Raw genomic sequence first — 13230 nt, 5'->3', positions numbered from 1 at the left:
TACTTGCAGACCATCTAGAGATTCAAGGGGTTTCCTGAATGCACAAAAAGTCTGATGGCTGATTTGTCTTCAGGTAAAATTGGGCTTCATAATCCTCCTTCGGGTAAAACTAGTCCCACGGTATTTAATCTATACCATTTATTATCTCTTCCAACCCATTTCTGATTCAAACAAAATAACAATATCATTAGTGAATCTAAATATTTGTATTTTTTATTTATATACTGTAATTTACTTCTCAAATTTTTCTTTCAGTTGTTTTATTGTTTCTTCCTTATACAAATTTAAAATAATTAGAATAAAATTTTATAAATTTTTAAAAAGAAATCTTTCTATCATTTCATTTACCATATTTATGTGGATTGCCATTAAGGGTTTAGGCAAATGAATAAGTGTTGACTTGTTTTCAAAATATTAGTGTCTCTGTATTGGTTCTAACCACTTAAAGAAAAAAAAATTGATAGAGCTATTTCCATCAAAGTATAAACATGTTTAAATCTGTTTGATCCAATGGTGTTTATATAATTTCAATTAAAGATTTAAAACTGTATTATTTTAACGCTTAGAAAAGCGTGCATGATTTGTGTGTATGTGTGTGTGTGTGTGCGTGCGCGGAAGGGGATAAAAGAAGGGAAATAATTAATTACTTTTTCAAGTATTATAATTTTATTTAAGAGCAGCTGTTCTATATAGGTGAATCAGGCCCTTGCTTAGGGCTTTCAAACAAATGGATGATATTAGAACTGAAATAACTTGAATGATAAATTGGAAAATCATTAAAATGCATTCAAATCTACTGTTATTACTGATAATCCTTACCTTTGAATACCAATTAATAGGGATGAATTTTTATTTCTTAAAATTTACATTGATTTATATAGATTTATTATCACATGTCATTTGATTTTGTAAAGATAAATGTACCTTTTGTAATAGAAATCATCCATTAGATAAGTGAGTGATTATAAGATATTACCGTTACTGTATTGATGTTATTGAAACTGTTCTTTGGTTTCTCAGGGCTTAAGTTTAAATGGTGTTAAAGGATAATTAATGTTAATATAAGATTCGAATTACTGTTTTTTGAGCTTATTTTTCCTGCTGGGATTTCAGTTAATGATGTCCTCAATGGAATGATTGACCATAGAAAAGACATTTTAAACTATTTGGGATTACAGCTTTTTGAATTATAGTCACCAAAATAATAAAGGAGATTTTCGTGGTAATAAATATTTTTTTTCTAAATGAAATCAGTGTAATGTCATTAAAATTGCATTAAAAGATAAAATAAAAAATAATAAAGTAATATTTATGATTTTCTTTGTCAAAAATTTAAAGTGTAATGTATATAATAAATGATTTAATTTTTTTATTCGTGGGTGTTCAATAAAATATGTTGTAGTTTCATTTTAAATATTTAAAGTTTATGTATTTTTAATGCTGTTATTATTATTATTATTATTATTACATGCATGTGAAATAGTTAAAATATTAATATATTGAAATTTTTATTTTACAGGGTTAAAATATTTACATTCAGCAAGAATACTGCATAGAGATATAAAGCCTGGTAATTTATTGGTTAATAGCAACTGTGTATTAAAGGTGAGTTTCTTTTATACTTGTTATATTTTTATTTTTGAATTTCAGTAAAGTTTATGAGGACCAGCTTTACACATTAGGCATTTAAGCAGGAGGCACTTAAGTGGGTGCAGGGGTAAAGGAAAAGCAGTGTACCAAAGAAAAGATGGGAGAATAAAGAATTTAAAAAGATTTTGAGTTGGAGAGTTAGTATATGATTGAGAAGACTGTCACCGTTTAGAGACTCCACATTTAGTTGGAAAAAATTGCAGAGTAATAACTCTTGTTTAAGACAATGATTTAGTAAAGAGATCATAATTTTTCATATTATTATGTAATAATTATCTATATTGTTTGATGAAAAATCAATGTAATTTATGTTCAAAAAGTAAAAAAAATAAAAATAAAAAGTAATCTTTTTTATTTACTGGTTTATTTGTTGCTTGTTTATCAGCAGTAATTATTCCTGAAGTATTAATGATGTTTATGATATTCAGAGTAGTAAACAAAAATCATTTTACATATAATAAAATTACAATGAGTAAAGAATCAACATACAACAAGTGTCAAGAATCAACATATTGGTTTTAACCAAATTACAACCTTCACAACAAAAAAAAAAATTTCTTATTTATGTAATGTTTTGAAGATTAAACAACTACTAGTGAAAGCTGTCATTGCAATAGTTGTTAATTAATTTATTTTATGATGATAATTTGATCAACAAACTGAATTAAACTATGTTCAAATGAGCAAAGTATTTATTAAAATGCTTATAGGAAAAATGTTTATGAGTTGGAATTCATAATCCCAGTATTCCAATGAGAAGTTTTGCAGCGATTCAAAACATTTGATATGCCAGATAAGGTGTTATTTATTTATTAGGGATCATTTTGTATAAAATTTCATATATAAAATTAACTTTTAGAGTTTGATGCTGAGCAGGAATGTTCCTTAGAGATGTTTTGTGGTATACAATGTTTGTAAATAAAATTAAAATGGTTGTGATAATTTAATTTGTATTGTAATTTTTTCTTTTTGTTTAGATTTGTGACTTTGGTTTGGCAAGAGTAGAAGAACCAGATCAGTGTAAACACATGACACAAGAGGTTGTGACGCAGTATTACAGAGCACCTGAGATATTAATGGGTGCACGACATTACTCAGCCGCTGTTGATGTATGGAGTGTTGGTTGTATATTTGGTGAATTACTTGGACGACGAATATTATTTCAGGCGCAAAGTCCTGTTCAACAGGTAATATTTACTAGCAATTTAATGTACGATGGGGTATTGGGTGTTATACAGTAAATATCAATAAGTTTTAATGAAAAATGTCAATTAAAACAATTCACAGAAAAAACTATTTGTGGTTTTAAATATTGATTTACTATATTATTAGACTAAATTAAATATTGTTCGATGAAATGGTACATTATATTTAAGTTACTTATTTATGCATGTGTATTCATTTTTAAGTTATGTATGTATGAAAAATTCCAATTTATTTGCAAATACTTTAGCTGATTATATTTTAGCTAATTCTTAAGCTGATATAAAGTATTTGTAGCAGATTTATGAGAAATTGAAACATTTTAAATGAATTATCTGGCTCATAAAAAAAGTTAAATAATATTAAATATGATATAGGTCTAAAACCATTATCCCTTCTGAATAACGTTCAAAAGACACATTCCTATCATCTTTTTTTTTATGGATGAAATGTATGTGTTCTTTTATAAAGTGGAAGTGGAATTTATAGCATGAGAACAATTGACCAGTCTCTTTTATTTATTTTACTTCTGTATTTACTTATTAGATTAATCTAGTATTTATTTGTTAGATTTCAATAAGATTAATCCTATGATAAAAAATGTTTCATTTTTAGTTAAACAAGCATTTTAAGTTTTATCTATTAATTGAACTTATTATCATTTTATAATGTATCATTTTATTTCCTTTTTTATTTTCCTTTATTATTTCGGAAATAAGGAAAGGAAATTTTAGGTTAATTTTGAAATTATTTTATCATTGTTTAAATTTTGAAGCAAGTGCCAAATTAGGTGGTTGATGTTTTTAATTTTGAAATTGATTAATAAAAATGATAATTTAAAGAGTAATTTTAAAAGATGTTAGTGTATTCTTTTATGTCTGTTTTGTTGAAATGTTTTTTATAACATTAAAACATATGGAATAATTTATTCAATAAACACAAAATAAATAATATATGAATTGCACATTTTCACTAGTTAACCTTAATTAATTTACACCGATAAACATGTACTACATTTTTCAGTGGTTAGCTGGTAGTCTCTTCTCTCTAGTTACTGTACAATACTTTACTTTTTATTGCGGTACACTATCAATTGCACATAAAAGTAAAAATTAAAAAAAAATTATGTTTATTAAAGAATAATCAGTGTTTCTTCTTATTTGTTACTGAACACTGTCTGCTATATGTATTCACCTTTTTCAACATCTTCGTCTTAACTTTCATGCATTGCAGTCTCATTCTCCAGCCAAATTTTATTTCATCCACACCTCACCTCTCACCTTTTTCTATGTGTATATCTTTACTTTTCTATGTATTCCACTAAGGTGTTTTCAAGATCCATTCTTGATCTGTACGAGACTTATATCATCATTTTTTTTTTTACTAAACATGGTCCATTGGTAGGCCTATGATTATACAATAAATAATAAAAATATAAAACCCGCTTACCAACAATCTTTTAATGCATCCTAGTGCTTTTGGAAACGAATTCAATCTTCAGGAACTTAAATTTTTTATTTATTTTTATTAACTAAAACTTTGTTGTCATGAGTACAATTGTTATGTAAAGTGTGTAAAATGTATAAAGGTGGTCGTCATGTGTTAAAATTGCGTCATTCATCATCAGTTGAGACATTCATTATTACAGGACATTAAGTCAATGCAATTTTAATACATGACGACCACCTTTATAGATTTTACATACTTAACATTAACATTTCATAATTCTACTCATGACAACAAAGTTTTAGTTAATAAAAAAAAATCTAAGTTCCTGAAGATGGAATTCATTTCCGAAAGTGCTAGGAAGCATTAAATGATTGCTGGTAAGTGGGTTTTATATTTTAATTATTTATCTTATAAATATCATTCTACAATACACAGAAATCAGTTTGATAGTGTAGGATATGATCTATGCTGAAGAATTGAATTGTATCTATGTACATATTTGATTTACTCGTTTATCATGCGGGTCAACTTTTTCCTTAAAATGTTTTTGGTTTATGAATATTTTTCATTCTAATTTTTGTTTCGTATCCTTAAGGGAATGGATACATTCTAAAAGGAATATTAATTAACTTTATGTTATTTCAAGATCTTGTCCCTGGTAAAAACCCAATAACCATTTTATTTACGGCAGTACCCAACAAATGAAGCATTTTGTTCAGGTTTATGTTTCAAAGAAGTTTGTGCATTTTAATGTAGTACTGTTTATGTATGATAGAATGGTAATTTATGTCTTTTTATTGCAGTTGGAACTAATAACAGATTTATTAGGAACACCGTCGCTGGATGACATGCGCCATGCTTGTGAAGGTGCACGTGCTCATATGATGAGACAACGTGCTAAACCACCATCTTTAACTGCTTTATATACTTTATCTACACAGGCTACACATGAAGCAGTACATTTACTTTGTCAGATGTTAGTCTTTGATCCAGTAAGTATTTCATTTTAATGTTTGTTGTTAAATGTATTAATGTCTTTAAAGACGATAAAAATATAATATTACATCTTATATGTTATGATATTTTGTTAGCCTCCTTTTCCATATTATTGTTCTTATTTCCTTTGGTTCAGGAGTTGGTGTCTGCTTGTGTTGCTACTTCTTTGAAGATACTTACCATTTTAGTATTCTATATGGCTTGAAGTCTCAATGGATGTGATTCCATCAGTGACTCACTGTAAGAGGACAGATTGTTACATAAAAAAATGAAAAAAGTCACATAATTTAGTTTCACTTTTCTGAATGAAGAGATTATTACATAATGAATATCTTGAAAATTTCTTATTCTTATTTTATTTCCTAAACATCAAATCTCTATGCCCTCTGTAAAATCCCTCTTACTATAATTAAAAGTTGAATTTTAGGTGGCCTGTACAATTTTAGATTTAAGACTATCCTCTACATATCTTTCCAAGTTTTTATTTTTCTTTAATGCTGTGAGAGTTTTCATTAATAATCCACAGCCTCGAAGATTTCAGAGGAAAATAAGTTTTAGAGGTCATCAGATTCTAATAACTTCATCATGTTGGCTTGTTTTCAACGCTCTGTTTTAGTGCGTGCCTTTCTTGAGCTTGCCCCAATCCAACTGTCAGGAGTAAAGATTTATTGAAGACTCCTGATCTTCTCACAAATAGAAATATATAGGGAATTGACAGTTGCTTGAATAAGCATTAAATTATATGAAGATTCCTGGTACATCAAGCATTTTTTACTTACAAATATGCAATACATATCTGATCAACAGTTTGTTTAGCATCTTATGGTGATTCAGGGGCTTGTGGTTTTGGTTAAGAGAATGTTTTAGGGAAGTTGTAATAATACAAATTGGAGTAAGTTAATTCATGAATGAAAGGTATCAAAGGCCATTTACCCTGCATTATATCTTAAGGATTTCCAGTACATTCTTTAGTGCTAATTGAATTGGCTTAGAAATTTGTGTTTTCAATGGGGCAAGTTTATTTATTTCTAATAAATAGTATTGTCTCACAAAATTAAAATTTATTTTTATTAGTGATTCATTCTAGCACTATTTAAATTATTATATGATGTGTATCATTGTTGAAGGGAAAGGTAGTTTAATTTTTTTTGATATGTTAATGATTTGTCTTTAATTACAGAATTAATTTTCAATTTTTTATTAAAATGTTAATAAATTCATTTAGATACTCATATATTTAGTGTATTTTTGTAAAAGAACTATTATATATTCATTACCACCTCTACTTCCTTGTAATCAATAGACTGTATGGAACCAGCCTTAACTGTAAGTTATAAAATTTTAAAGCCTTTTCTATTTATAATAGTAGGTATATTTTAGTAAAGAAGTGAAGGAAATTCATTAAAAATTTATTGGTAATTTCATTTGAATGTAAGTCTATCGATATTCATTTTATTCTGTACAGAATGGTTTCCTTTATAACTTTGTTAGTAGGTGTAGTAGTTGGCATATAAGTCCCAGGTTTGATTTAATAAGTAATATTATCATGATTTTTGTTATTATTATTATTATTGTTGTTGTAGCTTTTAATGACCAATTATTGCATAATGGGCTGTATCAACATTTTCAATTCTTGCCTCTGTGACTAAACTTGGATTCTCCAGCAAGATTCTTCTTAATTTTCATTTGGATTTTTGATACTCTGTTTCCTTTTTATATAGACAACTTCGTTATCATATTGAGTCCATTCTGTTGTTCTGACCATTTGTGTTCAAACTGGGTATACATGTCTCCATTTTCAGTTTATCCAGACTCCATTTCAGTTTTTTATTTTTGATGACATCTTTGACTTTTATTCTCCTTCTTAATTTACTGTTTCTTATCCTGTCCATTCTTATTTTAATTATACTTCTCTCCTTGGATTCCTGCTGTACCCGTAATTTGTTTTTTTCATTATTTATCAAGTTTGCTATCTGTAAGTAGTATTGGTAATACAAGGATCCATATGTTCTCTTTTCATTACTAGTCACAGTTTTGCTTTAAAATACAGATCACACAACCATAATTTTTCTAAAGAAAAAAATTTGAAAAATATTTTATGTATGAAATAACTTTTTTTATCGTATCCTATGGTGAGCTTATGACTTTTTTTTGTTTAACAGGTACTTTCTTTTGTCAGTTGTACTAAGGTTTTTCCTGATGTAGGTGGTAAACAGCATTTTCTTGAAATCTGCTGGTTATAGAATCCATCATAAGTATACAAATTTCTTCCTTTGAAATTTAAGATGAAGGTAGAAGGAAGATGCCAACTACCATAGCTGTGTTTAATAAAGTGGTTCCTGTAGACCATTAGAGTCAACATGCTGGATGCAATTTTCTTTTGCAGAGCATAATGTGTGTATATGGTAGCTAATTATAATAGAAATGAATATTTCTTCAAATATATATCATGAAGAAGTTTTATTACAAACAGCATACTTCAGTCCTGATTCATTATTCTTCAGATTTTTTTTCTAAATAAAAATATTCTAATTATAAGAATGAATCATATCATTCATTATTGTGCATTTTTTTATTTTCAAAAGTATTGGAATCAAAGCTATAATGTGTGTATTTGATAGCTAATTATTACAGAAATGAATTTTGCTTCAAATAATATAATATCAAGGTATATTCAAAAACTTTTTGAACTTTTTAAACATGCCAACATGAAGGCATAGTATTGCTCAGTAAGTGGTATCATGCAGTGGCATCTTTTAGGTGAATTAGTATTTGCCTTCAACTGTCGTCCTGTTGTGGTTATTCATTGAATTACAACTATGTGTTTATGAGTGTATGTATGTATTTTGTAAAATTTAAACTGTATTCATGAGCAGTGGATCTAAATTGCTTGCTGCAAAGTTTGTCCTAGACATGAGTGCCAGTTCACACACTGATCATGTTTCATACCTTTTTAGCAAAAATTAAAGACAGTTATGTTTCCCCAGCCACCCGTTTGACTGACTTTGCTTCAGCAGATGTTTATTTTTTCCTAAACTGAAATCTTTTTGAAAGGAAAATAATTTGAGATGATCTTATAAAATAAAAAAAAATTATAGGTGTTGAGGACATGAGCAGCAGTCCTGAAAAAGCCTACTTGGACTGTTTCCAGGAGTGAGAGTAGCCTTTGGGATCTGTACATCAAATCCCAAAGAGATCTGTACATAAGATCTCAAAAGAAGAAAGTACTCTGAAGTAGAGTATACTCTTTTGATTATTAGATCATGTACAAAAAATTATAAAAACCATTTCGGGGACTTTTCTTTTTTAATATCTCATGTTGTGAATGAAGTATCAAAAGTAACATACAGGAAAGTTACAGACATTAAAAAATACAGCAATTATAACTGTGTACTGTTTACTGAATGATTTTTTTTTAATCTTTTGCTGCAGCATGTTTTTCCTTTAGTAGTATTTATTAATCTAAGGATGTATCTGCCTGCATGATTATGACACAAGGAACACTAAATGTATTAAACACATCTTGACTATCATTCAAGTATTTTATTTATCTTTATGATCTACGTAATATAGTTGATTAAAATTATTCTTCACGTTTAGTCTTTTCATTCTACTTGTCATTAGTCTATTCAGAAGTAGTGTTTTAGGTCTAAATTAAAGATGCTTTCTGTTATAGTATTATAATGCACTTTATTTTCTTATAGGATAAACGCATTACTGTGGTAGATGCTCTGGCGCACCCATATCTGGATGAAGGTAGACTGCGTTATCATTCATGTATGTGTAAATGTTGTTATACAACATCTAATGCTCTTCGTCAATATACTGTTGATTTTGAACCAGTGACACCTCATGTTTTTGATGATTTATGGGAAAAGAAACTTACCTCAGTACAACAAGTTAAAGGTCTGTTTGTAATGAAATGCCTATGTTTTATTATGTATATCTATTAAATTTATCATTCATTACTCTTATTTATTATACTCTAATTATTCTTCAACAAAATAGATTGTTTTGTTGTAAATTGTTTTTTTAAGCAAGATTTTATGGTTGAAATATTATACAATATTGTTGCTATTTATTCTCAATGAATGAACTGAAGTGTTCGTTTATTTATTTAATGTTAACAAAAACCAAATTTTTTTTGGTGATGTGAAAAATTTGTAAAAACAAAATTTAACTGTTAAAAATTGCTAATAAAAAATATAAAAAACTGGAAATTACACAACAATTGTAAAATAAAAATTGTAAATAAATAAAAATACTTGGTAATAACTTTCTTAGGAATGACAGAAATACAATAATTTATTTGAAAATTATTATTTCAAAATTGGCAATAAAATAACAACAGCTGATCATCAATGCGCAATACTGTATTAGTGTTTAAATCATTCTGTAAGGTACATTAAGTATATCGGGTGCTGCTGTGGTTAGTGAAGGTTTTCTGTGAATTTTAGTTTGAACATGATCGGTTTGCTGTTGAAGTATTGTCGTACTTATTTACAACAGAGGAATATATTAATACAGTATTCATTTTGGGTGTGTGTAATGGCTGCAGCAGAGTTAGAAATCTGTTTTCCGAATTGCAGGATTCCAGATCCCAAAACAATTTGTGTGACTTCGCAATCTTGGGAAACAGGTTCACTACCAAGTATTTGTACCAACTATGACGTGTCTGTCCAACATGACGCTGTTATTGCTGAAATTATTATGGATGAAGTTCAGCAAAGTCTGAGTGTCAGTACATGTCGTCCTTCTAAGTGGATCGGAGTTTCGTATTTGATGTTTGGAGGATGCTTAAACGAAACAAGTTTTATCCTCATCATAAACAGCCAGTTCAACATCTTCACCCAGGAGATGGTTTACTTCGCTTGAAACAAACTTGCAACTGGTGGAATACAAATTGACAACTCTATGTTTTGCTTATTGATAAGGCAAATTTCAAGATGGTGTCGACAACTTATACAATCAGTATACATGGGCAAAAGTAAATCCTCATGAAACGGTAAAAGGCAATTTTCAATACCAATTTAGAGTCAATGTATGGTGCGGTCTTCTTCACAATCAGCTGTTTGGACTATTTATAAATAGTCTAAAACTTGGTCACTTAAATGCTGAGATTTACTTGCACTTTCTTCAAAAAGAATTATTGCAGCTGCTTGAAGATGTTCCTCTAGCACAGAGACACAAATTATATCTCCAGCATGATAGTGCGCCTCCCCACTTCTCTTGTGCCATTTCCAGTCACTCAAATCATCATTTCCCTGAGAAATGGATTGGTTGTGGAGGTCCACATTCCTGACCACCAAGATTACGTTTACATTTTTTTATCTGGGGATTGATGAAAAATGTTGTATACAAAACAAAAATACTAAAAAGAGCAACAAAAGTAGTGCAGAAGTGTTACAATAAATGTGTTGAAAATGGCAGGCTTATTTTTGAAAATTTATTATAAACTAGTATGTATAATGCATGTTTAGTCTTTTTTACTGTTTCCAAATAAAATTCGAATTTTTCTAAGTTCTCTTTGTTTTATTCAACTTACTTTATACCATTTTTTTCAGAATTAAATTCTCCACAAGTTTTGTTAAAAAATCTATGTGTTAATTACCCACTTCACAAAGTTATTGTATGTCAAACGGAAAAAACAGGGTTTTTTATTTCAGTTTATTAGTTTTCATCCCAGATTTCTCAAAAACTATTGCAGGTATGGTTCTGGGACCTATTTTATTTGATTTTTCAGGTCAAAAATCATAAGATATCACTAATTCTGCCCCATAATTACTGTCCTTAAAATTTCAGTACGACCTCATTTCACTGGGGTTGCTAAAATCTGAGTGAAATTTTTCACTAGCTGTAACTTGCAAACCAAGCATTTTAGGACATATATTTTATATCAACTTTTCCAATTATTTTCATGAGTAGAACAGGTTATGAAAGTCCTAGGACAACTTCGTGATACACTGTATGAGACAGTATTAAACCCTTCATTCTATATATTTTATATTTTGGATTGTTTCATTTTTGGGTAGGGTACCCAAAAATTGTCAGAATTAATACCTGGTGGACAATCTAAACATAGTTGTGGATTTTGCTACTAGGTTTGGCAGGCCTGCAGTATTCTGTTCCAGTCTGCCTGTCAGCATTGGTTTGTGTGATTCTTTGTAAGGGTGTTCCATGTTGCTTTTTCTTGTTGCTTGAAAACTTGTTCTGTAAGTTTTGCATGACTGATCATAAAGAAAAAAGAATTAGTTTGCTTTAAGGAGGAAGCTGTTAATAAAATGTGCAGGTAGTTTTTATGTAGGAGAGATGTCACTTGAAGATCAACCACATTCCAACTTCAGAAATGACAAAAATCTTGAAAAAGTGCATAATGCAGTTTACAATATCATTTTCAGATAATTAAAGAGGTTTCTGCATTGCTTGTATATGTTGGAGTTAATGCCTGTGAATTTTACTAGAAAATTTGAAATGAAATTCTCTGATACAAATTTGTGCCTTGGTTGTTTACAGTAGATAAAAAAAAGATAGCCCTGTTAATGTGTGTCATGATTTGAATGATCAATTACAAGATGATTCAGATTTTTTCAAGAGTTATAATGGAGAATGTGAACTGGTACTATGCTACCCTGAAAAATTTACTAAGATCAAAGAGAAAAGCATGTCAAGTTTGATGAGTGTAAAGACAATCTTGATTGGTTTTTTTTTTTATGTGAAAGGGATTGTTCCCAGAAAAGTACTTTCTATTAGAGAGAGAGTGAATCTGCATTTGTGTGTAGATTTGTAGAGAAGATTACGTGAGAGTGCTATGTAAACACCTAGAAATGTGAGAGATTGGTGATTGGTTTCTACACTACAACAAGCAGCGTTTTCTTGTTCTCTGTATAAAAAAGGAAATGTTTTTATAGTATGATTAAGATGAAAGAAAAATTACAGCAGGAAATGTATAACAGACAACATTCATCGTGAAGAATTAGAAAAATATTTTCAGTACTACAAAAAACATTGGGGTAAATGTACTCAGTCACATTGATGATGCTTTGAAGGAAACTTTGAGTAAAAAAGAAAAAAATTTTTTACAATTCTGGTTATTTTTGGTGTTATACCTTCATATGCTTAATTATGTTCTCTCAACTTGTATCATATATTGCTGAATTTAAATTTGGATTAAGAGGCGAGTTAAGTGTACAATTGTTTATATATTATTATGAAAAAATGAATATTAAAAGTATAGTAATAAGTTTAGTATAGTCTATAAATTTTTACTAAGAATTATCTGTGAGTGGGTAGAAATTTTAAAACCAAATTTGAAATTTTTCCTGATGCTTTATAATAATTTTTATCTAACATATATTTTTTTATTTTAAAATCCTTATTGGAGGATTTATTTCATTTACAGTAATTTTAAATTATTTATTTTTGTGCTGTACGAAAAGGGAATTTTTCTTTATTTCTACATATTATTGGTATGATTTTTTTTTAAATTTGATATTATAAAAAACATTTTAAGATTTTATCTTTTATTATCCATTTTATTGTTCATAAATAAAATTTATGAGGCATTAATGCTATAATTTAAATTATTTTTTTAAAACAATATAGTGATTTTTTTTTGTTGATTAGTTTAATGAAATTGAGATAGTACTTGATTTTATTATTATTTAATTTTCTGAAACCAATTTATTTTATAAGCCATATTTTTGAATATTCATAGAATTAAATTCGGATTGTAAGTGTTATTTTGATGATTCTAATCTTTGCAATTTGGAGTTAAAAATTTAAAAATTATTTTGTGTGTATTTGTGTGTGTGTGTGTGTGTGTGTGTGTGTGTGTGTGTGTGTGGGGCATATTTTGGTGTGCAAGCAAAATTTAATATCTGATAATTTAATTTTGATATGAATAAAATATCTACAGAAATCAAAGATATAAGG

At 28.4% G+C, this 13230-nt stretch overlaps 1 protein-coding gene across 3 annotated transcripts in view; it reads left to right on the top strand.

The window, feature by feature from the left end:
• The window catches only part of nmo (serine/threonine-protein kinase nemo), a 262878-nt gene that overhangs the window by 234141 nt on the left and 15507 nt on the right, over positions 1–13230 (top strand). For all 3 annotated transcript variants that reach the window (XR_012755996.1, XM_075362115.1, XM_075362116.1), the window contains exons 5-8: positions 1520–1605; positions 2628–2837; positions 5106–5294; positions 9003–9204. Coding sequence is in view for 2 of the 3 variants with exons in the window: in XM_075362115.1 (XP_075218230.1) it covers positions 1520–1605; positions 2628–2837; positions 5106–5294; positions 9003–9204 (687 nt within the window). In the remaining variant the exon portion in view is untranslated. The remainder of the gene's footprint in view (positions 1–1519; positions 1606–2627; positions 2838–5105; positions 5295–9002; positions 9205–13230) is intronic.

Source organism: Lycorma delicatula, chromosome 4 (genome assembly GCF_047948215.1).
Source record: "Lycorma delicatula isolate Av1 chromosome 4, ASM4794821v1, whole genome shotgun sequence".
In the NCBI taxonomy this organism is placed as follows: Eukaryota; Metazoa; Arthropoda; class Insecta; order Hemiptera; family Fulgoridae; genus Lycorma; species Lycorma delicatula.
Note: the sequence above shows the minus strand (reverse complement) of the source record. Positions and strands in the feature narration are given on the sequence as shown.